General features: G+C 46.0%; 10 protein-coding genes across 15 annotated transcripts; 5 read left to right on the top strand and 5 right to left on the bottom strand.

Annotated features, from left to right (window-relative positions):
- Positions 1-42: 42 nt before the first annotated feature.
- On the top strand, positions 43-6,897 carry LOC6544107 (alanine--glyoxylate aminotransferase 2, mitochondrial). Of its 2 annotated transcripts, none has more exons than XM_026976694.1 (4): positions 43-320; positions 2,424-2,730; positions 3,286-4,360; positions 5,734-6,897. In XM_026976694.1, exons 1-4 carry the CDS (start codon positions 299-301, stop codon positions 5,866-5,868), a joined length of 1,539 nt encoding a protein of 512 aa, XP_026832495.1. In that variant the 5' UTR covers positions 43-298; the 3' UTR covers positions 5,869-6,897. The 2 variants fall into 2 exon arrangements, with proteins under 2 accessions (XP_026832495.1, XP_026832496.1); XM_026976695.1 differs by lacking the exon at positions 5,734-6,897 and adding an exon at positions 4,495-4,788.
- LOC6544106 (transmembrane protein 64) lies at positions 5,874-11,796 on the bottom strand. The gene is made up of 4 exons (XM_001973725.3): positions 10,789-11,796; positions 7,133-7,256; positions 6,501-6,662; positions 5,874-6,397 (listed from the first exon to the last, which is right to left on the bottom strand). The coding sequence occupies exons 1-4, from the start codon at positions 11,475-11,477 to the stop codon at positions 6,278-6,280; spliced, it is 1,095 nt and encodes a 364-aa protein (XP_001973761.1). The 5' UTR covers positions 11,478-11,796; the 3' UTR covers positions 5,874-6,277.
- Positions 7,567-9,653, bottom strand: LOC26527077 (xaa-Pro aminopeptidase 3). The gene has a single exon (XM_015158905.2). The coding sequence runs from the start codon at positions 9,608-9,610 to the stop codon at positions 8,009-8,011; it is 1,602 nt and encodes a 533-aa protein (XP_015014391.1). The 5' UTR covers positions 9,611-9,653; the 3' UTR covers positions 7,567-8,008.
- Positions 11,797-12,153: 357 nt separating the features above from the next.
- Positions 12,154-13,982, top strand: LOC6544105. Its single transcript, XM_015157437.2, has 2 exons — positions 12,154-12,440; positions 12,493-13,982. Exons 1-2 carry the CDS (start codon positions 12,256-12,258, stop codon positions 13,427-13,429), a joined length of 1,122 nt encoding a protein of 373 aa, XP_015012923.2. The 5' UTR covers positions 12,154-12,255; the 3' UTR covers positions 13,430-13,982.
- Positions 13,893-16,029, bottom strand: LOC6544104 (protein maelstrom). Its single transcript, XM_001973723.3, has 5 exons — positions 15,838-16,029; positions 15,563-15,770; positions 15,304-15,505; positions 14,687-15,243; positions 13,893-14,623 (listed from the first exon to the last, which is right to left on the bottom strand). The coding sequence occupies exons 2-5, from the start codon at positions 15,680-15,682 to the stop codon at positions 14,105-14,107; spliced, it is 1,398 nt and encodes a 465-aa protein (XP_001973759.1). The 5' UTR covers positions 15,683-15,770; positions 15,838-16,029; the 3' UTR covers positions 13,893-14,104.
- Positions 16,030-16,891: 862 nt separating this feature from the next.
- LOC6544103 (zinc finger and SCAN domain-containing protein 10) lies at positions 16,892-17,680 on the top strand. Its single transcript, XM_001973722.3, has one exon. The coding sequence runs from the start codon at positions 16,896-16,898 to the stop codon at positions 17,667-17,669; it is 774 nt and encodes a 257-aa protein (XP_001973758.1). The 5' UTR covers positions 16,892-16,895; the 3' UTR covers positions 17,670-17,680.
- Positions 17,681-17,949: 269 nt separating this feature from the next.
- LOC113563895 lies at positions 17,950-18,553 on the top strand. The gene is made up of 2 exons (XM_026976984.1): positions 17,950-18,001; positions 18,084-18,553. Exon 2 carries the CDS (start codon positions 18,154-18,156, stop codon positions 18,517-18,519), a length of 366 nt encoding a protein of 121 aa, XP_026832785.1. The 5' UTR covers positions 17,950-18,001; positions 18,084-18,153; the 3' UTR covers positions 18,520-18,553.
- LOC6544101 (serine/arginine repetitive matrix protein 2) lies at positions 18,550-20,767 on the bottom strand. The gene is made up of 2 exons (XM_026976981.1): positions 20,334-20,767; positions 18,550-20,246 (listed from the first exon to the last, which is right to left on the bottom strand). The coding sequence occupies exons 1-2, from the start codon at positions 20,418-20,420 to the stop codon at positions 18,597-18,599; spliced, it is 1,737 nt and encodes a 578-aa protein (XP_026832782.1). The 5' UTR covers positions 20,421-20,767; the 3' UTR covers positions 18,550-18,596.
- Positions 20,768-20,792: 25 nt separating this feature from the next.
- Positions 20,793-23,702, top strand: LOC6544239 (ADP-ribosylation factor GTPase-activating protein 2). Of its 2 annotated transcripts, none has more exons than XM_026976983.1 (7): positions 20,793-20,901; positions 20,987-21,096; positions 21,176-21,499; positions 21,651-21,770; positions 21,861-22,007; positions 22,065-22,899; positions 22,957-23,702. In XM_026976983.1, the coding sequence occupies exons 2-7, from the start codon at positions 21,016-21,018 to the stop codon at positions 23,100-23,102; spliced, it is 1,653 nt and encodes a 550-aa protein (XP_026832784.1). In that variant the 5' UTR covers positions 20,793-20,901; positions 20,987-21,015; the 3' UTR covers positions 23,103-23,702. The 2 variants fall into 2 exon arrangements, with proteins under 2 accessions (XP_026832784.1, XP_026832783.1); XM_026976982.1 differs by having other exon boundaries at positions 21,858-22,007.
- Positions 23,703-24,448: 746 nt separating this feature from the next.
- On the bottom strand, positions 24,449-25,979 carry LOC6544238 (translation initiation factor IF-2). 4 transcript variants are annotated; one of them, XM_001973718.3, is made up of 3 exons: positions 25,736-25,979; positions 25,443-25,613; positions 24,449-25,377 (listed from the first exon to the last, which is right to left on the bottom strand). In XM_001973718.3, exons 1-3 carry the CDS (start codon positions 25,812-25,814, stop codon positions 24,581-24,583), a joined length of 1,047 nt encoding a protein of 348 aa, XP_001973754.1. In that variant the 5' UTR covers positions 25,815-25,979; the 3' UTR covers positions 24,449-24,580. The 4 variants fall into 4 exon arrangements, with proteins under 4 accessions (XP_001973754.1, XP_015014183.1, XP_026832670.1 ...); XM_015158697.2 differs by having other exon boundaries at positions 24,449-25,362; XM_026976869.1 differs by having other exon boundaries at positions 24,479-25,377; positions 25,443-25,634.
- Between the last annotated feature and the right edge of the window lie 320 nt (positions 25,980-26,299).

Raw genomic sequence — 26,299 nt, 5'->3', positions numbered from 1 at the left:
GCCTCCCAAACAATACCCCTTGGGACAAAGAGAGCGCTTATCCGCGGCCTTGACTTTGCTCTCCAATCCGACAACAGAGGCCAAAGCTCTCCGTTGATCGAGCTTTCTCCACGGGCACTGCAATCGGATTGTGTTCGCCAATCAGTTGATCCACCACCGCCGTTACTGGTGGACGACTGCCCTCGCGAAGAACACGTGGCGCACAGTTGATTCGAGTTGAAATAGTTCATTCAAACCAAAAAAAAATTCAAATACATCAAAAAGTGATAAGAACGTAAAAAATCATCAGAAACTAAAAATGATGTGCAAGCGACTATTGGGTAAGTTTACTGCAGTTTAATACGTTTGAATTCTTTTGTCACCTGGTGCACCCTACATATATGTATATAATTTATTGGGAAATGGAATTGTTCCTCACATGTAAAATAAAAAAACATATCTCATCTGAGATTGGAGATATGAAATTATATACATATATGGTTTTTCCACTTTTTCGGAACCGTAATTTGAACACATCAAACCAGGAGTTAAACAGGTGATCATAGATGCAATTGCTTAGACCTGAAATAATAATGATTCCCTCTAAAAGTATTTATAAACAACTTTATGGTTGGTCCGCCACGTTTGGTTAAATTTAGTGTTTGTTCAGATAAGGATGATGATAAGAGGAGTTTTTAATTTGACAGGTGGCTGGCAGTCCAAAGCTGGTCCCAATCTCACTATAAATACGAGTGGCCTAGGCTGTTGGCAGGGGGCCAGTTCTTATCAGTTGAATTGCGTAGATCTGTTCACTCCTAATAAACAACCCAGTTGGGGTACCAATTGCGCATTTGAAGCTGGATACGGACAATTGGAGAACAATTCCCGGCCAATGACCCTATTTTGTGTATTGTGTATAGTTCAAAACTAGAAGCCAACCACACGTGGGCAAGTGCAGTCAGCACACGTTTCCGATTTAGTTAGTACGCCGAGCAAACACAAGATTAATAGAAAATTGCGTTTTAGTTCAAATTATACCCATATCAACAGTGCAACCTCGCCAGTTGTGAAAATAAACATGTTTTAGACAAACGTCTGATAAATTGATGCCCGCTAAAAGTAAGTAATCAATTTGTTTATTTGAATACGGAATAATATTAATTACTTGGTGTTATTTTAGTAAAAAAATGCGTTCTTGATCAGTAATAGCGTTAATGATCAGTAATAGTATTGATAAAACTTTATTTACAACTAGAGAGAACAAATATTTTGTTTCTGACCAAACGAGAACATTTTAGGATATCTTGAATTTTCAGTAAAGAATGTATTAATAAGTCACGGCAGTTCACGTAGTGCACTGCACGAAAATCTGCTGTGAGCTTCTTCCGATCAATCGAAAAGTAGGCCAACCATCTCCCAAAAAAATGAGCCAGTAAAGGGAAAAGTAAGTAATATAAAAGAATGAAACTGGTGTTTTCGGAGGGAAGAATTTCTGCTTTTTTTACTCTTAGTGAGTAACTTAAATTAATTATATTATTTTAGTCAAATGTTAAATCATTCTTCGCCACAAAAAATAATATCCAAAATGAGGGAATAGTTTATCTGATAGTCCAGTCAACCAGCAACATCATTCCTTCTTGACTTTAATCATGCTTAATTATGTACACTTAGCGAAACCACAAATAGTGCGTTTAATTGCTAGTAAATACTGTCATCACTGTAATCAAGAAAAAACATTTTCGCGAATTATTTTTAATAAATTTAAAACTTAAACAATTGTATATTAAGTTTAGGAGATTCGATTTACGAGATTTAGGAGATGGCCTTTTCAGCTACCTTTTTTGTTAAACAGCAATCGAAAAATTGTTGTGTGATTTTCATTTCGTTGCTTGTGTATTGAGTTAACCTTCGTAATATGTAAATATTAAGTAGGTATTAATGATTTCCTTGCATTGAAATTGAAGCTCAAGGGCATAGATCGAGCACAACATTTAAATGAGAACACAAAAAATAAGCAACCTAATCCTTTTTCTTTTGCTTGGGACAAATGTGATTTGCACCAGTATCTAAATTTGCGAATTGCATAGTTTATGGAAAGATGCAGACTGCGTGAGCGAAAGCTTAGCTTCAAAATATAAGCATAAGCTTACAAAAGTAGTTTAGCTGAATAGATAACGTGACAGCTTTAGCGAGAGAAAAGAGGGCGAAAAGAGAGACTCGAAGAGCGCTGCAGGTGCAGTGGTACAGCTATGCGCGCATGACTAGGTGCTGGATCTGCTCCGAACACGTATCAAAACCTGATCAACAAAATACTAGTGCTAGTGCAAAGTAATATTGTTCTTGGCTTTAAAAGTAAAATTTTAATTTCCCTCTCAATAAAAAAAAGGTATTAATTCTTAACCAGATCAACTGCAACTGAGCCCTTCTCACCTCTCGCCTAACAGCTCAGACCAGGCGGGTCCTTCCAAGGTCCAGCTCATCGCTGCACTCAAAGGCAGCCTCCGCCATGGTAACCCAGATGCCAACTGAGATGCCCGACTGCGACCACCGGCCGGTGGCCTACGAGGGCTCCAGCTACGAGCAAATCCTCAAGACACGGCGCAATCACCTGACGCCGAACCTGCTGGCCCACTTCAAAAAGCCACTTGTGATCCACGCTGGCCACATGCAGTGGCTGTACGATCACGAGGGCCGGCGCTACCTGGACATGTTTGGCGGCATCGTTACTGTGTCCGTTGGCCATTGTCACCCGTAAGCAATTATTAGTCTACACAAAAAGGAAATTATATGAGTTTAAATGAGTTTACATACATATATTTATTATGTTCAAAAAAAAAGGACAAGATTGCTAAAAATTTCGAAATTAGAATGGAATTTTAGCTTCGGTTTCAGGAAATACGGAATGGTGTTATTTTCGATCAAACAAAATGGCATTACATGCCGAGCCAAAACTGATAATGCCTGATGTCAAATTTTGTGATAATTATTATTAATAAATTGCTTTCATTTTTGATGGGTGCTATAAAAGATTGTAAAATAAAAATATAAATATACATGGACAAACTTTGGTTAGGTTATCCTGAATAATCTTGAATAATAATGCTCATTCTATTATTATTATATGTCCACGTAGTGACAAATTTTTTTAAACTTGCATTTGTAATGTCTTTGTAATGATTAAATAATCTTCAATAATAATGTTCATTCTATTTTATTATTATTATATGTCCACGTATTGACATTTTTTTTTAAACTTGCAAACGTTTACGTGTGATATATTTAATGAAATATTTTGTTCGTTTATAGAAAGGTGAACCAGGCGCTTAGTGAGCAGACTGCCAAACTCTGGCACACGACTAACATCTACATGCACCCCAAGATCCACGAGTATGCCGAGCGACTGGTGGCCAAGTTCCCAGGTGACCTCAAAAGCGTGTGTTTCGTGAACTCCGGATCGGAGGCCAACGATCTGGCTATGCTAATGGCGCGCCTTCACACAGGCAACCAGGACATTCTTTCCTTGCGCAACTGCTATCACGGCATGTCGCCGTACACCATGGGCCTCACGGCACACTCCACCTGGCGCTTTCCGCTGCCGGGCGTAAACAACGGACTTGTGCACGTGATGAACCCCGATCCGTACCAGGGAATTTGGGGTGGCTCAAACTGCCGGGACTCGCCTGTGCAGACCACCCGCGAATGCCAGTGCACCGTGGGCTGCCAGGCCGGCGACGCCTACTACAACGAGCTGGAGGAGACCTTCAAGTATTCCTTGCCGCGCGGCAAGGTGGCTGCCATGTTTGCAGAGTCAATCCAGGGTGTCGGCGGAACGGTGCAGTTTCCAAAAGGGTACCTAAAGCGGGCGGCGGCACTGGTCAAGGCTAACGGAGGACTCTTTGTGGCCGACGAGGTTCAGACTGGCTTTGGACGAACCGGTGAGCATTTCTGGGGGTTCGAGGGCCACGACTACGTCCCCGACATAGTCACCATGGCCAAGGGCATTGGAAACGGCTTCCCACTGGCCGCCGTTGTCACCACGCCAGAGATCGCGGCCTCCCTGGGCCAGGCCCTGCACTTCAACACTTACGGAGGAAACCCAATGGCCAGCGCCGTAGGCATTGCCGTGCTAGACGTGATCGAGGAGGAGCAGCTGCAGCGCAACTCACTGGAAGTGGGCACCTACTTCCTAACAGGTCTGGCCAAATTGCAACAGCGCTTCGAGATCATTGGCGACGTGCGGGGTAAAGGCCTGATGATCGGCGTGGAGCTGGTGGGCAATCGGGAAAAGCGTACCCCTCTGGCTACGCCCCACGTCCTGGACATCTGGGAGAAGTGCAAGGACCTAGGAGTGCTCTTTGGACGCGGAGGTCTTCATGGAAACGTAAGTGAGCCTTTGTATGGGCTAAGTTCATCCTCATTTGAGCTCGTCTGTCCTCGTTCTGCACGTCTGACTAACCCAAAACCTGTCTGTTGAAAAGTCCCCAACCGAGCACCATTTCCCTTCCATTTCCGCAGGTTCTGCGCATTAAGCCTCCTATGTGCATCACGCGGGCTGACGCGGAGTTCGCCATGGATGTGCTGGCCCGGGCCATCACGGAGTCGCTACCCGCAAATAATTAACGAAGATCGGAGAAGACGAGTACACTTACACGAGAGAGCGTTTGTAGGATGGTCCCAGTTGCATTTATTACCTATGTATCTAAGCTAAATATGTGGTTACTCCTAACAAAGACTTTTTTAATTTTTTAAGGAATTTTTAAATTCCTAATTCATTGACTGTTCAATAATAATTAAAATAATTGGTTTTTATTCATTACATTTTTAAGGAATGGCCGGGGAAAACCACACCTGAAAACTCAGCCTACTGCTTTCCAGATTATCTTGCATCATTAGCATTAACTTCTATGGGTACAAATTTGGTCCATATTAATCCCTCAAACGCTCTTGCCAAACTTACACACAACTCACTCTTGGATTCCCTAACATCTCGATTATGTCTATCCATTTTTATTTGTTTTGTGGCTTGAACAAGTCGAAAACTTTGGCTATATAAATAGAGATATGCTACTGCACATAGAAAAATATAATCCACAGTAGTTTGATTCCAAATTCTAAATTACTTGGCAGCCCCAAGCTCAGAAATCGAATATAATCTTTTATTGGTCTTTTACCAGCATTCGTACCGATCGAATCTTGCTCGGCACATTATCTTAATGATCGTTACCAAGCTCGTTAAAAAGGTCCAGTAACATCGACACATTTCCAAAAATTATACATCTCTGTGTATTGAATCTGTATCTGACCATGACAATCGGGCTTGCATTTTAAAATACTATTTCGGAATGTAGAAAAAATGAGTAATTATTGATTATTGATGAATCTATAGGTGGATATACACCTGTGCATTATTGTCACAGAAAAAAACAAGCACTACAAAATTACTGAAAGTATGCACTACATATTAGCAAATGTAATACGTGTAAAGATGGCGTAACAATGTAACTATGCGTTTACAAAGTTTAAACGCACAAACATTATTGTACAATTACTTTACAAATGATTTCTAAAGAATTGGAGCAAGAAACACAGTCTTAAATTGTTGTTACATTTTGAAATCTAGAATCTGGTAAAGTTGACCAGTAAAAAGATGAAATGTAAGATTTCCAGGTTACATTTTTGCTTCTACTAATGAGTGTCGTTATTATAGGGATTTCGAAAATTTGTACAATTTTGAATGCTTTCTCTTTTCTTTAGGTGCTAAGTATGAGACCACCCCTATGCCTAGGTGCCGAAGACGTGGAATTTGCCCTGGAAACCCTGGAGGAAGTCTTTAAGTTTCATATGAGTAAGAGCCCTCGCAGTTGGAGAAACAGCCCAAGGGTGATGTAGAATAGTTGTACTTCAGAGCTTATTTATTCGCTTTGCTTACAAACTAGTAATTGAACAACATTATAGAGCAGCATTATGATCAACAATCGAGTCTAAGAGCTAGTGCTTTTTGAGCGAGGCTTAGACTTAGTTATAAATGTACATCTTAGGAGTTGTAAGTAGTAATGTGTAATGTGACGTATTACACCCGCGTACATAGTTTTAGGGAAAGAGTGTGATTCGAATCCGTATCCTTAAGCTAGTGTAATGTTTGGTTTCAGTGGCATTGCCTTGAGCACAAATAAATAAAACAACTCGAAGATCACCTTAGTTTAAACTAGTTAATGCAAAAACGCAGTCTTCTTTTAAAGTCCAGGAGATTATCTTTGGCTGGGGGTCCTGTGCGACTCCGTTCCCCAAGTGGTTCCTGTTAAACTTGTACGTCGGGATGCTTGCCCTCGTTGTTGTAATCCGCGTTAAGCAGCGTCTCAGCCAGCTCCTTCCTTGCCTTCTGCAACACCCAAAACATCAAGGCCACTCCACAAATTACCTTAAAGACACAAAGTGGATTAAAACAAGTCTTACTAAACAGCAATAATTAAGCAATGCAAAAACTATTTGTCATACGATCTAAGAATCCAAGGCGAACCTACCTCAAACACAAAGCTGATATAACCCGTCAGTTTGGTCTCGTTATCACTGAGCACTTCGTGCATGGACCTTAGAGTAGAACCCAAGTAAACATTAATGGTTTGGGCTGGCAGCAACCCTATCAGCGTGGCCACATGATAGTCTCTTGTATTGATGGAACTGATCTGTGAAAATAATTAAGTGTCACGATTTTGTTGTACTACGACAGATTCAGGCGGGGAGAATACACATGACTTTTAAGGAAAACTGGTTTTTGTTAATTTGAACTGCAGTGAAATTAAACGAATATATTAACTTATATCGTATACGACTGCTAATTTTAGAATTTAAACGCGGTTTCTTATCCGTATAATTAGCTCTTTAAGTAGTTCAGTAAATATTTTTAAATGTAAATATACATATATATATAATGACAATAACTTGCACAATTCATTTTATATGTAAATGTATAAAAAGTTTTATACAGTTTGGATTTGGTTTGCATTTAATTTTCCGCATGATTTCCTAAAATTATTCAATAATTCAAAAAAATTCAATTATGAAGAAATATCAAACAATAAATTAATAACCAGATTTCCCGAATTCAACCCGAATTGAACCATTATACCATTAGATCAGCAAAATGTAAACTTACTCCGAATATCACATTCTGCACTCCGAAGGGAATGGGGGTAAGTCGGGTGAAGAGAACGACTCGAAAAGCCTTTGGGCCAGATATCACGCGGAGAATGGCTCGGCCCGTGTCATTCTTGATTAACCTGCAAAAAGGTGGAATCAAACGGGTCACATCAGATAGATGAAATGGAAGGCGGTATTGTACCCTTCACTCGAGGTCTTCGGAGCTAAACTTATTAAGGTATTCCGAAATGGGTTACTGTGTCCGCGTTCAAATGGTTAAGTCGCGAAATTCCGAAGCATACTGTATGCTCTGCCTTGTTTACACATAATTAAATGTAACTGTTCGGTTTTAGTACTAATTTAGGCTCTATTGAGCCTGAAATTATCAGGACATTATTATTGGGCTATTAGCCAAGACCACCGTTCGTCGGTGAAACAGTTTACGGCCGCTCATAAAAAAATTGGTAGGCACTGATTTCATGCTATCGCACAGTCGGTAATTAGGTGGTCCTGTGTATATAACTCTTTGTAAATGTGAGGTAAAATAAATGTGGTGCTTTTGAAGACATTTCATGTGCCACTGTAATAAATGAATTAGGTGCGGTGGTAGGGGCAACCTAGTTTAGTAATTGCCGGAAATGTAAGCTTGCTGCTATCAGGTGCGCTAAATGTCTGATAAGGAATTCTAAACCGGCCGAGCGACAAAGGAGGCATTTGCCCGAAGAAGTATCTCTTGGTTGCGAACGGGTTTAATGACAAATTAGGTTTCAGTACCTACATATATACAAAACATACAACACATTTATATGTGCGGACGACGTAGTTATGCCACATCGACTTCGCGGAATAACTGCCCTTATCAGCGCGATATTCCATGAGCAATTTTATTCGCTCAGTTGACGTCACCGAAGCTATGCAACTGTCGCGTGTCACAAGATCCACTCTGATCCCCGTCATTCCGCAATCTAGGGGTCCTGGTTCGACTTCCAGGTACACAGATTTCAATATCCTGGGGCTCGCTGGGGCAAGCGGCGGTAAGCAACTCCACGGAGTCATCCCGGATGTGCAGGGTGTCGCCAAGCTGACAAAGAATGCCCCGGAACTCGGGGTAGGCCTGGCAGCAGTCATCAGGAATAGAAATGGACAGGCGCAGCGAAACCACGTTTCCAGGAGCGAAGGGATAGTCCAGGAGTCTGCGACTGGTGTCTCGCTTTCCCAGGCCCACGTGCGAGACGACCACTGGGGAGCAGTTGTACTTGCGGGCCATCTCCACTGTCTCGGCTGCACTTCTGACGCCTTTGGGCAACACACGCAGCTCCATCAGCTGCCGAGCCAGAAGGATTAAATAGGCGGCATGCAGTTCCAGAGGTGTGCGCACGGCTCCCTTACTTCCAGCGTTCTGTATCAACGAGCAAAGATCCCGACGCATGTCCAACAGCGCGCCGTAAAGCATTTTCTGGGGCGGAGTGAAACGCCCCGAGCTGGGCCAGCATCTGGCCAGTCTGCCTTCGTAGCCTCCGTATTGGCATCCAGCGTCCATCTGCCACAGCCCTTTGCCATCTAGTCCGCACGAAATTTTCGTCACGTCGGGGCGGGCGTGGCGCATATGACATTTGTAGTCAAATGATGCGGCCAGCTCCTGCGGATTCTGAAGATGCTGGGCGATTACCTCCGCCATGGAGTCTGCAGCAATGGCGTTAGCCCGACGAAGGGCTCTTAGCTCCCGAGACGTCTTGATGGTGCGTGTGTACTGGAGGATGTATCGGGGGTTGCCCACTGGAATCTTGGCCTCGTTAGCCACCTCTTGCACTATAACGCTGACAGAACTCGATGGCTCGCAGAAGTGCCACAACTCGGGTGAGTGATCCCTTAACAGCCAGTGTAAACTTTTCTTAAGCATGGCAAGGGGCAGAACGTCGTCCACGTTGTGCATGTGGCTAAAAACGGTGGAGAGCTGAGAGTCCACCTCCTGGGAAAGAAAGAGCAACGCGCTAGTCCTTCGCTTTCGGCTGCGGGTCAGAACCAATACTGCCCCTGGTCTCAAGCAGTCGCAAAGATAGAGGAACTCGGGCCTCTGCCGAAAGGGGTAACTACGAGCTGACTCCGCTCCAGCCACCACAAGAACGTGCGAAAATATCCGGTTTTTTCTGTGCGGCTCTTTGAATGCGTCCTTAGCATGCATATAGGAATTAAGGTCATCCAGGGACATTTTCCGGTGCAGATCAATTTCCTCCGGCAGGAGAACTGCCTCGGGACGTGGATCGCTGAGCAGGTACTCAGACATTGTGGCGAACTGGCCGCCGGGGGCGTCGCAAGAGAACTTCTCGATCAGGTCGGGCACTGGGAGCGGGCGGATCCTCTTGGTAAGCTCGGAGGGCCAGACCGTTGGCAGCACCAGATGGACATCGCTCAGGTCCGATGTGGCCACTGCGGAACAACCACGACGCACCTCTTGCCATGCATAATACTTAAAATTTCGAAGGAACCGCAGCATTGGGGAATAAAGAAGCACACGCACAGGGTAATAACATATATGGGCTTTATACAAGAAAGTAAGACTTATGGAGGATAGGGTTCCCTGATCGCAATAATTATACCCCTTCATCGTAGAGTAAATGGGTATACTAGGCTTTTTTTAAATTATGTAACAGGCAGAAGAAAGGATCATAAGCCGAGCCGATTTGGCCATGTCCGTATGAACGCCTCGATACATAGACGCATCGCAAGTTCGTCACGCCCACTTTAACGCCCACAAACTGTCATTTCCACACCTTTGAAAAATGTGATTTTTTTTATTTTTTTGTGATATATATTGTCTTTTTTATAGATTTGCCTAAAAACTGTTGCACTCTAAAGCAAGCAAGCCGCCCAAAACTGTCACGCCCACACTTTTAAAGAATTTTTAAGTTTTTTTCATTTTATTATTTTCCCCAATTTCCACCGATATTCCGGAAAATTTTGAAATTTCTCGTTCGCACTTCCAATAGCTGAGTAACGGGTATCTGATAGTCGGGGAACTCGACTAGAGAATTCTCTCTTGTTTTAAATATGTACTGGTCGTTAAAAGGGAATATGGGCTCTGTAACACTTATCATTATATAGATCATGTTGCCGCATAAAGTTTTCCGCTTACAGTAAAAGGTAAAATGTTTCTTGAGTAAGTAATTGTTTCTCAATCGTCGGTAGGTATGCATTTTTATAAATTCAAAACTCAAATATTCTTAGGAAGTGTAGTCGTCGCACGTTATTGTGGCTTGTGATGTTTTAAAACAAACTTGAGCTTTGCATACTGCACTATTATCTGTTTAAATTAACTTTATAGCTGTTTTAGTTTCTAAAATCCCGGCAGACGAACGGGCAAACAGGGTCAAATCAACTAACTTGGGGATCATTTACATACTTTTCAACGGACTTTAAAAGACCGTACACTTAATTTTCAGCAATTTCGGATTTGTGTGCGTAGTATTTAACACTCCTCAACGAACAGATAAATAAACTCCACATTAGAACGGACCTTCAAGTCTTGAACTCCGATTGTCTGCATTTTAGCTTTTTCGCTTTATGACGATCCAATATGATCGTGTGGTTTGTATGACCATGTCGCACCATTTTTTCTGGACTAAACCTCTTCTTCTTGTCACCCAAAATGTGAGTTCTCTGCCAAGCACTCACCTTTGCACGGGAATGCGATGCCGGCAGCTGCGAATGGTGGCATGGGCCACGGCGATGCCGAGATTGGCGCCCAGAATCACGGTGGCCCAACCGCGCAGGCAGCCCAATAGGTAGCCGGCGGTGATGAGCAGAACGAAGTATCCCACCACCACGGGGAAGCTGACCAGAACGAAGAGCCCCATGTAGACAGCAAATGTTATCCAGGCGTTCTGCGTCTCGATCCAGAAGAGCAATTGACGGGCGTAGTCCCGCGTCGCCCATCCGATAAAAACGAGGGCCCCCAGAATGGAGACGGGCACCAGGCAGCCCAGGTACCAGTTGCGGGTGAGAAAGCTGTGGGCTCGTCCCCACCAAGCGTTGCGCTTCCGGTTGCGTAGCACAGAGGAGGAGGAGGAGCGGGTAGCTCTCCGATTGCCTAGAAACGGGTCGCATTCGCTGTCCTCCGACGTGTCCGGTGTACGCTGGGCGGCGGAGGGGGCTTCGGATAGGCCGGCTGACCCTGCACTGCTGTCTGGTGGATCTACCTCCACGACGTTGGAACAGCTGGCCTGGATCAGCTGAGGAAAGGCGGGTGCGGAGGAGGCGGGCACTGGCTTCTGCATGACGCAGTTGTTGTTCGCATGACCGTACGTGTTTTTGTTGTTGGGGTTGTTGTTCCGAGAGCTGCTGATCTCGAATTCCAACGACATGACCAGGATTTTCGCTTGGCGCTAGCGCTACCTTTCTCCGTTTTCTTTTCCACTTGTCGCTGCGAAATTTCACTGGTTTGCACTCGCATTCGCGCTAAAACGGAGTTCCCACTTTACGGGCGCATGTGTGTGCTTTGTGTCACATATGGCAAGGCAACCGAGTCCAGAGACCGTTGTTGTTATTGTCTTGATTCAATTAAAATTACGATACTTATTGTTCACATATGTGCCACAGCCGCTCAACAATCGACGCACCACTGCCACTCGACGTTCCGATTGGAACTACAGTTCCCGCAGTGAGAGTAAAACACAATGTGAGAGCACAGAATGCCCGCAGTGATGCGCTTTCAGCTTTTTTCCCTAGCCATAGTTAGCTATATATGAACATTAGATTTATAAACTTTACGGGCTGCTCAAGTTTATTCCCATTTCAATAATTATAGACGACCAACTGACAAAAACTGAAAAAGAGGTGATCAACAAAGGTATTGCGGTGTGATTTAGCACCAATAAATGGGGTATGGGGTACCCTGTAGTCATCGACAATTTAAACAACTCATGGAATATGCATGTTTCATAAAATACTTTGGCTAAAATATAATGACGGTCTTTTTCAACATAATAATTAGTTGCTATTAATTGTTTCAGCACTTCGATAACCCCGTTTTATATCGATGTACTACGAAAACTGAAACCACGAGCTTGGTCCCACTAACCGAACAGCTGATTAGACGAAATTAAATTGAGTAACAACAAATCTACTTCATATAGTGCACAAATGTTGTGCCGGCACTCATTGTTGGGCGTAACGACAAGATGCCTACGGCTCTCCTCCACGCAGCAACTCAGATCTATTCAGTCTGAAAATGACCAAGCCAGCAGCCTCTTGCCGGCCTACTCGGATGCAGATCGTCTAAAGATCCTGAAGACGATTAATGAAAACGGCATGATGCAGATATCCAAGTAGGTAGCCAGCCCCATGTTGCCTTTACCAAAGACTGATTATCCTGCCCAGCTACGACATAACCAAGGCGAGGGCCACCAAGCTGCAAAATTGGAAGGACCGTCATGGACCGCTGCAGGAACTCAGCGACATCCTGTATGTGGATGGATTCGGACTGATGGTGACCACCAAGTTCTTTACGAGTCTGCTTGCGCCGGCGGGCAGTAGGAGCATTGCACAAGGCCGACAAAATAAGACAAAAGCTGCACGAGTCGCACCCTTTATAACACCAGCGATGGACGAGAGACAGCGTCCGCTGATTGCATCTGCCGTAGGGGTACGCATCGGAGTAAGCAGTGTAAGCTGGGCACGATTAAAGATCGGGAGCAACGAAGATCCATGTCTGCTCACGCACTGGCAGCACCACGAGCTGAACGACAAGAAGCTGCATTTGTCAGAACTTTCCCGCCGCTGCCTCTATGTCTCTCACCAGATACCGGAGGCAGACTGCTACGTCATGGAGAGTCCACAAATGGCGCAAGCCAGCAGCAACCCGGGGAGCATAGATCAACAGAACGTGAACATCCAGAAGGCCCAGGTGGCCGCAATCATAAGCTTCTCCTTGATGGCCCGCTCAGATGGCGATGAGAACCAGACGAACAACGTCTACTACATGCGACGTTTTCTCTCCGCCCGACTGTTTAATCACCTGGTTGGTACTGAGCGTGTGTCGACCGAGGACACGATATCGGCCATGATGCGGACACATTACAACGTGGAACATCAGGTCCCCGAAACAGGGTCCTCGTTGAATCTGCACAATCAGGTCAACTTTCCCGCTGACCTACGCCTTTTATTCTCTCAGCAAGAGCGCTACCAGCGCGAGCTTCTAGGCCAGGTACTTCTCCTTAGCTTAGCTTTTACTCGTCTCGTTCTTCAACAAGATCCGCAAAGCATCGCATCAGTATCGCGCAACTCCAAAGACTCCAATCCAAACCGGGTCTCTTAAACAGCTACAAGTACTGGAGGCCACTGTAACTTTGTTTCATAATAAGCCTATGAAAAAGTATTAAAACACTTAATACAACACTTCTACAATAATTTGTAGTCACAATATTTATGAAGGGTTTTAATAGCAGCAGTTTTTATGGATACAATTGCCTTTCCATGGAATACCATCGACGTTCATATATAAATTTGTCAGCTAAACGTCACCTGTTTTTGTGAAGTCACTTTGTTAGTTCAGTAAGAGGATTTGTTGCCTTACTGACCATTTCATAAAAAATATTAAAAATAGTCAGCAGATGAAACTAAAATAAATAAATTGTCTATTCCGTATAGAAAGTGGATATGGATCCGTATGAACGGAGAGATCTCCGAAACTACATGTCCAAAATTTAATATTAATTTAATTTATTGGGGAAGACTATATCGAAAAATAGGCAAAGATGGAAAAAACAATATAATACCTGCCTGTCCAACCAAATAACACAGTGATTCTAAAAATCTAATGTATTTAATAAGAAAACGGTCCGATATAATCAATAAAGGCTTAGAAACAATCAATGGCGAATTCAGTTAGGTTGTATACAAGTAATAGTAACTATAATAACTAAGCAATATAGTTTAATCCGATACAAAAAAAATATCTATCAGGAATCAATGTTTTTAAATCAAATGTGCCTTAGTTTTTATGTTTCCCATCAGCGCCGGTTACGCTAAAGTCGTTATCTGAAAACTTCTGAATAGAACGCGAATGCGTCGGTAAGTTCCAGGCCCCTGCGTTCCTTTCCCGCTGAGCACTAACGTCGAGACCGCGGTGCTTACTGGAATTACGCATGCCGAGGCTGGGGAATTCACATAATTTGCTTAAATCCGCGGTAAAGGCGGTGTGGTCCGTGGGCGTGTAGGAGCTAGATTCGACGGAAGGTCGACTGCTAGATAACAAAACATCTTCGGATTGGTTTTCCTTCTTCACCCGTGACCCAGGTAGTGAGTAAAAAGAGTCGAAGGAGGACTCATGGGCAAGAGAAGAGGCGTCCGAGCTTATGATACGGTAGTTGGGTTTTGTGTGGGCAGGTATGTGCTTTCCGGGTTGGACGGTTATGGCCAGGTCTCCGCACATAAAATCACTGAAGGTATACGCCCATCTAGTCACCATACTCTGGGTACAGTACTTTGTTCGATCATTATCCTCGTGATACTGCAAACAGCAATCAGGGTAGGAAGTCAAAATTAGAGCCATCAGTATTGGTAAGAGTCTTACCTGACACGCAATCCCTGCGGTAAACTCGAAAAAGTCTTTTTTAAAAAAGGCATCCGTCACAAATTTGTTGATTTTCTCATCATTCAAATCAGCGACATCCATGACCTCCTTCTTCAATATGAATAGCAAGTACTCTATATCAAACACCTGGATTGTTCTGCCCCCGTCCTTGGAGTCATCCTCGCACTCCAAATAGCGAAAACATGACTTTACCATTGCAATGTTTTCGGCGGGGGTAAAGACGATTAAGGGCTTGTCTCCTCCCTGGCATTTGGTTAGGTAGTCAATAATGTTGCGGTACAGCTTGGCCATGTTCTTCTCGCCCAGCGCGTTGGGTGGCAGCGGCAGGTCGTGAGTGGTTGACGAGTGGTGCAGGGCATCGCTACCTTGCCCAAAGATGATCTGACCAGGATCAATCATGGAGCTGTAGATAGACCGTATTCCCTCCTTTAACGAGTATTCGCATGCCGCAAACTCAGCGGGCACATAGACGTCGGTGGTCAATGCCTTAGTGAAGTAGTTGAAGGTGGCGAAGACAAACTTGGCGTTCTCCAGATCTGCGGCAGCGGTTGGAGTTAGTCGAACCCAAATCTCTTAGAAATACATATGTGCCTTACCATGGGACTTCTTGGCGTTTATCACGAGGCGCTCGGTGGAGCGCTTCATGTGCATCAAACTCTCGGCGGCCTCCTTTTGGACCTGATCCACCTGGGCGATACCCTGGCCGTGGCAGTTGAGACGCTCCCTTTTAGCACGATCCGCGACGTCTGCGTCCTTGGCGCCTGATTGGTACGGACCCCGCTGCTGGGCGGTCATTTTCTGAAAGGACTGCCGTTATTCCAGGGCGGTTCAGTCGGGATATCGCCCAAAACCTACCTCCCAAATGGTCCCGCAGTGGGAAACAGCCTGCGGCAGCGTCATTCGGCGGCCCTCAACGTTATGATTCCTCCACTCGGTTACGAACACCATGAACGCACTATGCTTCTTAGGAGCCATCTTAATGGGCGTGGAAAGTAGAAGGGCGGGATTTTTGACGGCTTAGGGTAAATGACGAGCACGTGCGCAAGTGCGAGCGAGATAGCGACTAAAGGCGGTAACCAATGAACAGCACGAATAAATTTCATATATTTACATTGTGTATATATACATACATTGACCGCACAGAAATGGTTACTTCTAAATGTTGCGGATGGTTCAATTGGCCTCTTTCACGGAAAACATAACACAATTCTAAGGAAATAGAGTTTCTTTGTCAGACTTCGATTCCGCTGACACTTCAAATATCAATTATTGGCTGCTCCGGCGTTGCGCAACACTAGTATCACTACAAAACTATCGATTCTTTAAGAATGGAATAGGAATTTGTGACGGTACTCACTAAAAATCTGTGGTATTTAATGAAAGTGTTCCAATCAAACCTAATAAAATGATCTGTTGGCATGCTCTGTCATTGTATGGAATAACTTATCTTGCAGATAAAAGCCGGCACGACTTTTTGCAAGGTTTAACTCGGAATTTTTAAGATTTTTTCGACATTTATTAAATGTGTACTTCTGAGACTTTAAATTTTAAGTTTTTTTTTTATCTGTAAACAGCTTAATTAGGGTATTATACTGTTTTTATGTCGTTATGTATATAAAGCTAATAGTCGAGCATCAACAACTCAAACTTCTTTAAATCGAAATTTCTCTATCGTAAAACTAAAGTACATTTAAGGCGAAGAATTGTATACACCACAAAGCCGCAAAGTTTATAGGCTTCAAGTCTATGGGGTTGTTTAGTGTAATAAATTAGTAATAAATTGTACGATTTGTCTGAATATGCTGATGATTGAAATGGTGAAATCATCACATCTTTGTTGTTACACTTTGTAAACTCGAACAGTTCTTTGAAAATTATGTAACAGGTACAAGAAAGTGTATATATTCTCGTCTGTCTCTCTATATGACTGTCGGTAACTACATATAAAGCTAGAAAGTGGATATAAAGCATTCTAGTGACGCCGTTTCAACAAAGGTTTATATAATCTAGAGTATTGAGTCATGACGAATCGAACAGGTTGCTTGTTATCGGTTTTAAACTAAATTACTACACCTAAGACATTTCCATTTACCATCACTGGCCGGGCCTTGCAAAAATGTACCCAGCACTGGCCGTAGCTCGGCGCCATTTCAGTTTAGTTTTACTATGGGTAGAGGAAAGCTCCGAAATGGAGAATAGGAGGTGCACCGTCGTTGCCGTGGGTGACCTTGTGGGGGAGCTTGACTTCTGTTGCGAGTGGTGTGGCAAGGTCTACAAGAGTCTTGTCCGCTACCACAACCACATCATATGCACCCACAAATTACCTGTGCCGGAGCACCAGTGGTTTAACTGCTTCCACTGTCCACACAGCGATTGCAGATTTCACCAACATGGCCCCGGGGTACAGGTTTTCGGGCAAATCGGGAAGCTCCGCCGCCACTACCAGGAGAGGCACATGACAAGGCTCCACACGTGCGAGTCCTGCCAGAGGCAATTCCCCCTGAAGTCAGCGCTGGTGTCCCACAGATGTCGGCGGGAGCAGCCGGTCAGACATGTGTGCCCCGTCTGCGGAAAAGGATACCAGTACATGGGCGCCCTACAAAGGCATATCATCTGTAGCAAGCATAGAACACCAGATACTCTAACGGAGAACCATAACGATGATAGGAACAAGGTGTGTTTGCTTTGCACCAAGGAATATGTCGACAACCATCGCTGTCGGGAGCGATCCGACCGAAACCTTCAGTGCGATCGGGTCTTCTTCAGCAAGTCAAGTCTGAAGACCCACTGTAAATCCAGATGCCATCTGCAGGCGGAAGACTGGCGCTTTCTGGTTGAAATGGAGCAGCTTATTTGCGGCATTGAGGATGGGACTGTGCGAGACCCTTTGTTGCTCATGGAACTCTCTTCTCTGCTTCCGGTGCTTCGGCAGATCCAGGATTCTGATTTGGAAATGAACTGATTTTTTTTTGTAACGACCAAATATAACAACCTTTGTTGTATATACTAGCTTTTCTCGTAGCTCAACACTGACGCACATTTGCTTCAGAGCTGAGTGTTGGTTGTCTAACAACCCATTGTGTTTTATTGTATGTACATAAATTAAGCTGCGTACTTTAATAACTTGGTGCATAAATACATATGGGGAACATTCAATATTAAGTTCAGCCATATATTTTATTTAAATATTTCAAATATTTTGTTAGCATAATACCGTGGTACAAGTAATTTGTGTCTTGCCCAACACTGGTTTTACTAAGCGTTGCGGAACTACTTGTAGTCTTTCATTCACAGGTACAATCACCGATCTTTCAATGCAGTTCCTCTTAGTTTACCATATAACTTGTCTTTGTTTGTCGGAAACTGTGATCTCCAGGCTACTAATATCTAGAGCTTCTCATTCATGACATTAAAATCGGACGTAAACATATAAAATCGCACAAAGCATGGCTACAAATCTGGAAGACCAGGGGCAGGCTTACCCTCACTGCTTACTAGTCGACCCCTGCATCTTAGATTTCGGTAGAAGCGAGCACAAGAAGGAACCGTTGGACAGTGACTTCAGTATGAGCAGCGACCGTCTGGCATTCCAGCGAGCCGAATCCATTGAGGATAGTGATCCCCACCAGAACTCGGTCTCAGTCCCCAGTGGCGGGGATACACCGCTGAAGGATCCGCATCCTTCGATGAAGTGTTGCGGACGCAACTTTACACGTTCTATATTTTACGTCCAGCCTGACAAAAATCCACGACCTGGATTGACCCGTCGTCGACGAGGCTACGTGCACGTACGCAACCAGACCGCTCCTTGATCGAAGAATAAAAAAACTATGACGTACATATGTGCTGCAAGTAATGATCTTTATTCTAAATCATAGGGTGGAGCCCTTCAGTAGTAATCACTGGGATACTGCTCAGTTTCCCCCGTGGGCCACTCGGTGTAGGCATTAAGGGCGGGTTGCTGCGAGTATATTTCCTCAATACGGTGCCGCAGATCGTTGGGCCCTACGTAATAGAATGAACGCGACGTGGACAAGCGGTGGCGCAGGTCGTACGGCCCCAGCTGCGGAAAAGGCTGACCGTAGGATATGGGAACGTTGCCCGCATACACACTGTACTCCGTATGGGTGTGGTGCGTCTGCGTGTGGAAAATTTGTGGAACAGTTGTGGGCAGCAGGTACTGGAACATCTCCTGGGGCCGGATAGTTCGATTGTCGTGAAGTGTAACCATTGGACAAATGGGGCGCGGCGAATTTGCGGGCAAATGTGGCGACATGGCTTGGAGTGGTTGGTCAAGTGACTGCCTCTCCTCGATTGCCCTAGTAACAATACCTGACACCCTGGGCCTGTTTTCAAATGTATTCAGCTGGTGGGTATGTGCGGGCGGAGAGCTACACTTTGAGCGAATCCGAGGGCGATTCTGGGGGCTGTTGGATCGGCTCCATGAACGTTGGAAAGCCACGGCCTTCAATGGTCTGTTCCTACTCCTTGATCGCGATTTGGATACGCGTCTCGAAAGCGTGATTCTTGAAAATTTGGATTTGCTTCTGCTCCTCGATCGACCGCTCAGGTAAACCCTGCTTTCTATTCGATGTTGTACCCCAATTTTGGTTGGCCTAGAGGTGCTCCTTGACCGATACCGAGAACGACTTAATGGCGAATACCTCGATCCCCGCCTCCATCCAACGCTTGGGGATCTTCGCGATCTGTGACGGCTCCCAACACAGGGGGACGCATCCCTGCACCCTCTGCCTACTGGAGGATTTCGTACATATCGGGAACGACTTCTACGATCTGGACTCAGGGAACTTGAGCTGTGTTTGCGCCTAGATGGTACTCTGCGGCACTGCTCACGTTGGTCCCTAGAGTAGTTCCGCCTCCGGGAGCTACTGTGGTCTCTAGATTGACTGTTTCGCCTTCTGTGGATGGGCGGACCCAATCTTTCCTTAGGTCTTGTTGGGCTCCTGGAGTTGCTGCTTCTGCTGTTTCTGTACCTTGGGGTGCGGCGTTTTGATCTCTGTTCTGAAGAGTTTTGGTAACGCACTAGGGCCATGTCAGGTAAATGAATACTACCAAGTGGTTTCTTCCCTGCAGATTCACTTGAAGAAATTTCTCCCGACTCGTATAAAGACCCATTAAAGCTGAAGGGAGAGACGTCAGCCTCTGGTCTGGATCTTCTGGTGAATAAGGAGGTGTCGTCGTTCAGTGAGATGGGGGGCGCCGGTGGCACCTCCACTTCTTCCTCATCAAACGCGTCCTCCTCCTTATAGATACGGACGCCCTGTTCCCTATCTATAATGTTGCCCTGTCTCTTATTTGACATGTCGGCCTGCTCCTCATCCAGTATGTCCCCCAGCTCGTCCAGAACATCCCACAGGTCTTCGCATAAGGGCTCGCTCTTAATATAAACTTCTTGCACAAGTCCATCTTGCTCATTGGCTTCCAAGCTAAGGACTCTTTCGTCCTGGACATCTGCCTTCGTGGTGTCCCCGATATCTCGTCTGTGATCTATGTGCGTGCTGCTCTTGTGGCACAGGGGCTATACATGAGGAATCATATTTCGTTTAGGCAACTGTTGACTTTACTTCGGGAACGCAAACGGGGCGTTGTCGGTTGAAATACCCACCTTGCGGGGATGCTTTTTTGTATTCGCTAGGCCATGGTCAGAGCCGATACCGGACGAATCTACTGTTTTGCCACTTTGAGTTCTCATTATTTTGCCATACGTTTGAATTAATTGTATTGTTTAGCATTGGCGTTAATGAATTCGATAGTTGAAGGCACGCGATAGCTCATTTTTAAAATTCCAAAGCTATCGAATTTATTGGTGGTGCTCTTGTGATGATATGTTGTCGGATTTATTTTAACGTAAATACATTTTGCCCGAACTTGGAGTTATTTACGAATCTAAAGTTGCTCCAAGATTGGTTACATTCTATTACTAAAATAGTAAATATGGAGATAAGGAAAAGTCACAGCTAAACATCCAGCACCCTAATAAAATGTAATTATTTAAGGCCGTTGGTCCGCGCCCAAGCCAAGACGTGGCATCTCTGAAATCCGCTGCGCTTTCCAGCACTAATGCGCATAACAGCACGGAGTGAACTAACAGCACCCAGTGGTTCGTTCCGTCAAGTACTGCGAAAGGAAAACTCGTCCACGTACGTTCTGAAAAGTCAAGCAATTTAGCTAAGGTTTGTGTTTGGTATCCAGGGCTTCCCTCGGCCAGAAAGCGCCTCAAAGACCGTCTTGCAACGTCGACCATTACTCGTGTTTCAGTTGAGAAATTTCAGTTTGAACCATCTGACATGGCCAGTCCAGCAGCAGGACCCTCCAAGCAGGAGATCGAGTCGGTCTTCAGTCGCCTGCGCGCCCAGCCAGCCAACAAAGTAAGTGGCCTACTTTCGCCAGTTCGCCCTTGAGGCCACGACTAATAGGACTCCTGCTCTCGTTCCCTCTTCCCCGCAGTCCTGCTTCGACTGCGCTGCCAAGGCTCCCACCTGGTCCTCGGTCACCTATGGCATCTTCATTTGCATCGACTGTTCCGCCGTGCACCGCAATTTGGGTGTGCACCTGACCTTCGTGCGCAGCACCAACCTGGACACCAACTGGACCTGGCTGCAGCTCCGGCAGATGCAACTGGGCGGCAACGCAAACGCGGCGCAGTTCTTCCGGGCACACAACTGCAGCAGCACCGACGCCCAGGTCAAGTACAACTCGCGTGCGGCCCAGCTGTACAGGGACAAGCTGAGTGCTCAGGCCCAGCAGGCCATGAAGGTGCATGGCACAAAGGTGAGTCCATTACAGCCGTTGTGTTTATGTGCATGTAGTTATTTTACATTAAAGCCCACTAACTGACAATTGCTTTGCTTGAATGCTTTGCCTGCTCCTTTCCTCCCCTGATTCCGCTTTTCCTCCATGTTGTACACATTACACCCACCAGCTGCATTTGGAGCAGACGGACAAGGGCAACGAGGGCAACGAAGCCGCTAAGGAGGAGGACTTCTTCGCCCAGTGCGACAATGAGGCGGACTTCAATGTGCAGAACAACAATGTCAGTAAGGTATGGCGACACTTACACCCAGGGGATCCGCAGCTTTTGATTATACGTTTGTAGCCGTTCACTGATGCCTAACTTACACTATTCTAGCAGGATCAAAACAGACCCATCGTTGCTCCGGCCATAAGCATTGAAACGCAACTGAGTGGCGCCCCCAGCGTAGATCTTCTTAATTCCGTGGTGCCGGCAGCAGTGCCATCGTCCATAGGTGCGCGAAAGGTGCAGCCGAAGAAGGGTGGAGTAGGTGTTGACGCCAGCAGTGTGAACCACTGGCTAATCAACTTTCTTATCTTTTAGCTGGGTACTCGCAAAGTGGGCGGCCTGGGAGCCACGAAGGTGAAGACTAACTTCGCAGACATCGAGGCCCGTGCTAACGCGGCCAACGAGATGAAGACATCAGCTGGAGCAGCACCTGTGAACAAGCCACAGACGGCCGAGGAGGAACTGGAGACGGTGGCCAGTATGCGCCTCGCATACCAAGAACTCTCCATGCAGAAGACCCGCGAGGAAGCCAAGCTTAAGACCATGGATCCTGCTAAGGCTAAACAGATGGAGCGTCTGGGCATGGGCTTTAACCTGCGAGGATCCGACATGGCGCACTCCGCTCTTGGCGATATGGAGACTATTCAGCAGTCGGCCGCCCCTAAAGCAAAACTCTCTTCATTGGAAAGCGAAAACTTGTTCACTGACTATTCGCTGTATGGCAATAGCAGCAGCGGAGGAGGGTCTAGCGAAAAGCGGGAGAGCTCAGTTGGCGGCACCAGCAAGCTGGATAAGTTTGAACTTGATGCGCTGGGCTATGAGACAATTGAGCCCATTGGGGGAAGTCACAGCAATATAACGTCCATGTTTTCTGCCAGCAATACCTATGACAAACCCAAAACGTCGGCGCCCGTCAAGAAGAACAGTGGATCCTTACAAACCCACACCAAAGGAGGGACTAGCACAGATCCCGTGATCGCTCAGCAAAAGTTCGGCAACTCCAAGGGCTTTGGCTCCGATCAGTACTTCGCAAGTGATCAGTCTTCGGCCGACGTTAGCGCAAGCTTGAACCGCTTCCAGGGATCGCGAGCCATATCTTCGTCGGACTATTTTGGCGACGGTCCTTCTGGTGGCAGTGGGGGCAACAGAGGTGAGTGAAATAAAGCGGTCATCTAGAGTGATGTTGACTGAAGGGCATTTATTGCAGCGTCTTCGGTGAACTTCAGTGCACCGGACCTGGATGTGGAAAGCGTAAAAGAGAGCGTACGCCAGGGTGTACATAAAGTGGCCGGTCGTTTAAGCAACCTGGCCAATGACGTGATGACCTCTTGGCAAGACAAGTACGGTTACTGATATCAGCGAAACACCCATGGTGGCCCGCAAAGCAGCGCTGGCAGCGGTGTCGGAGAACAGTCTAATCTTAACGTTTTTATATATTAGTTGTCGCGATTATGCAAAAGTTATGAAAGATTCCAAGCAGATAGCCACTTAGTCTAGTTACAGAGGAGCAACCACTTCGCATGCCTCATATCGTTCTTGTATACAAATAGCAGAAACAGAATCTGAAACAAAATCCATGCAGTATAGCCAGCTGTACAATACGCGTAGTGTCTTTTAAATATACATAAATACACCGTTCATATTAAGAAGGTAACCATGTGGATTCTGAGCGGCGCATGTTTGTGCACTGTTTTCTGAATTAAATCCTTTTACTTTGCTTTTATTTGTATTTCCGTTGAGCTACATTTTAATTGTTTTCCGTTTATCAAGAAATTAAGCAAAGAGTGTGACATAAATAAACTAATAACTGCATAGCAAATATTCCTGAGCTGAGGAGCTTAGCAAATATCATTTTAAATTAAATTTGAACTTTATAACGTCGGCATTTAACTGAATTGAAAAAGTTGTCAATATATAAATACAAATATTTAGAGCATATAAACCTTAAAAATAGTTTTGGTAATTGTGACCTGATGCTTACTGGGTTTTGTCTACATATGAAAGCATTATTAGAAGACGCTCCGAGCATTTCTATCTGCTCAAAAATGATGAGATAATAGTCAACTAGTCTTAATTGATACAGCGCTCTCTTTTCGCCAAACAAAAATTTCGGCAACATTAAAAGCGAGACAAACAGAAAGAGGGAAGCATTACCGGCCATATGAAGTATATACATATGTATGTCCTATGTCAAAACTCAATCCAGCCATTTTCGGCGGCTTGTCCTGTTGTCTTGTTGAGATCTCGAAGCTATTAAAGATAGTAAGTTGGAATAATTGAACTTTCAGATTCTAGTAATGCCGTCCCAGGTCAAAATAGTTAAAAATTACTGATTCTTAAGGGACAACTTAATTCAGGCAGCACATATCAATACAACATTTAAAATCCCTTTGTTTTTTATCAAAACGCCACTTTGCCAAGAAAATGGTGAGCTTGAGTATTAATAAAACACTAATATTAGATGCTTAGATGCAATTCAGATTTAAGATTACCATGATGCCGTTAGGAAGTGGTAATTAAAAAATGAAACCCCAGCTAGGTTGCTTGAGTGGACCTCTGCAAGGGAGATAGTTTACTAACTTTAGTTAGTAGACTTGGATGTCTTTACTGATCAGTCAAGCTTTGTTGAGGGATGTGCTTAGGAAAGTCAACGGGTGGATTTCTCCCACTGACAAAAGGCAGTGTTCAAGCGAAAATTTAAAAACAGAAAACTTTATTTAATTGCGCTCAAAGATGGACAAATTTGCTAATAATTACAGGAGAATCCTTTTAGACTGAGTTAATTCGGGTGCCCTCGCAGTTGCGGGCGCCAGCTAGATGTGATTCGAGGATTAGTGGCGGAACTTGCTGGGATTGGGGCGGGCACGACGGACGGCAGACTCGGGAGAGCCGTATGCGATGGCGTGGCTGGTGGCAGATCCGCCCTCGCCGGTGCTGAAGGAGTTGGCGATGGCAATGGCGCCGCCGTTGGTGCCTCCGAAGTCGATGGGGAAGAAGGTGCCAGCGGGCAGGGGGGCGGCGGGCTTCTTTGCCGGCTTGCCAGCAGGAGAAGCAGCCTTTACGGGTTTCTTGGCTGCGGGGCGACGGGCGTTGGGCACGCGCACAGGGTTAATGGGTTTCACAGGCACGGACAGCTCTTCCTCGTCCTCCTCAACGTCGTCGGCCACGGCGTTCTCTAACTCTTCATCGTCTTCAATGGCGGCGGCCTGGGGCTCCTCCTCCTCCTGGTCCAGCTCGACGATCACCTTCTTCTTGGCGGGCAGGTAGCGGTTCGCTGGCACGACGGCGGCCACAGGAGCAATGGGAGCGGGGGCTGGCAGCTCGGCCTCGGCAACGGGCAGAGGAACAGATTCCTCCTCAGCAGCAACAGCGACAGAGGCTTCCTCTGCGGCGAAGTTGAAGTCTCGTGGAACCTTAGCGGCATCGTCAGCGGTCTCGGGTTCGGGCTCGGGCACAGCCTCTGACTCGGCCTGGGGCACCACGTCGGCATCGTTGGCCACCTGGACAACTGGCTCTTGGTCGGGGTAGGCCTCGGCCACGGAGGTGGCTCCCTGGGCTCCGGCGGCAGCGAGGACGTCCTCAGCTGGGACTGCTTCGGCGCTGACATCAGACTCTGCGTGATTGCAATCTTTGGTTAGGAAGGGCGTGGTTAGTGCTGGCAGGGATTGAGAGGCGGTTGGGCGGACTACTTACCCTTCAGGTATGTTCCGGTGGCTACGGTCTCTCCGGCCACGAGGGCACTGGCTGCCTGGGTGGAACGGGCGTGCGTGCGGCCGGGCTGGACGTACTGCATGTACATGAAGCGCTGTTGGGGCGCGGATCCGTACCACTCGGCGGATGCGGGCTGCTGAAGGTAGACCATTCCTGGAATGAGGTATTGCCGGTCTTCAGTAGGATGGCGAGGCGTAGGATGGAGGGTTGCAGATGATGTGATTAGAGGGTGATTGTGCTAGCGGAATGGGTAATCCTCTGGGCGGCGAACTCACTTTTCCTGGCGGGCAGGGCATCGCCGCTGGCCACGATGCCGGCGATCAGTAGCAGAGCCACGGCAGCACAGAACTTCATGTCGGACTGAACTGAGTTTCGGGTAAGGCGGTGAAGAACTAGCTTTTTAAATCCTTTTAGGGGCGAGGGTCTCGATTATGGGATACGGAATAGCGCACTGATCACAGCAGGAGCTAAACTTGTCACTGAAGTTTCCACCAAAGAAGTGATGTCTGATCGGGGCAGCGCGTTAGATTTATATACGCGACGAGCCAGGCAAAAAGGCCAGCACATCGAGCATAATGAGAGGCTCAAAAAAATCGGATATACCCATAGACGCGACTGATCCCTGCTTAGTATGCAACGGGGATCTTCGCGGGAACGTGCGAACCATCCGCCTGACAACTCCGATCGCTGGATGATGACGTGGAGTCCGCGCCAACCAAGTGCCTGACGGCCTGTGGATCTCTGCGGGGGTGGCACTGGGCCAAGGGATCGGACCTGGATCGGCAAAAATATCCACACCACCGGGGACACATGTGGGCCATAAAATCGCAATTGGCAAT

Source organism: Drosophila erecta, unplaced genomic scaffold (genome assembly GCF_003286155.1).
Source record: "Drosophila erecta strain 14021-0224.00,06,07 unplaced genomic scaffold, DereRS2 tig00000021-arrow-pilon, whole genome shotgun sequence".
Classification (NCBI taxonomy): domain Eukaryota; kingdom Metazoa; phylum Arthropoda; class Insecta; order Diptera; family Drosophilidae; genus Drosophila; species Drosophila erecta.
Note: the sequence above shows the minus strand (reverse complement) of the source record. Positions and strands in the feature narration are given on the sequence as shown.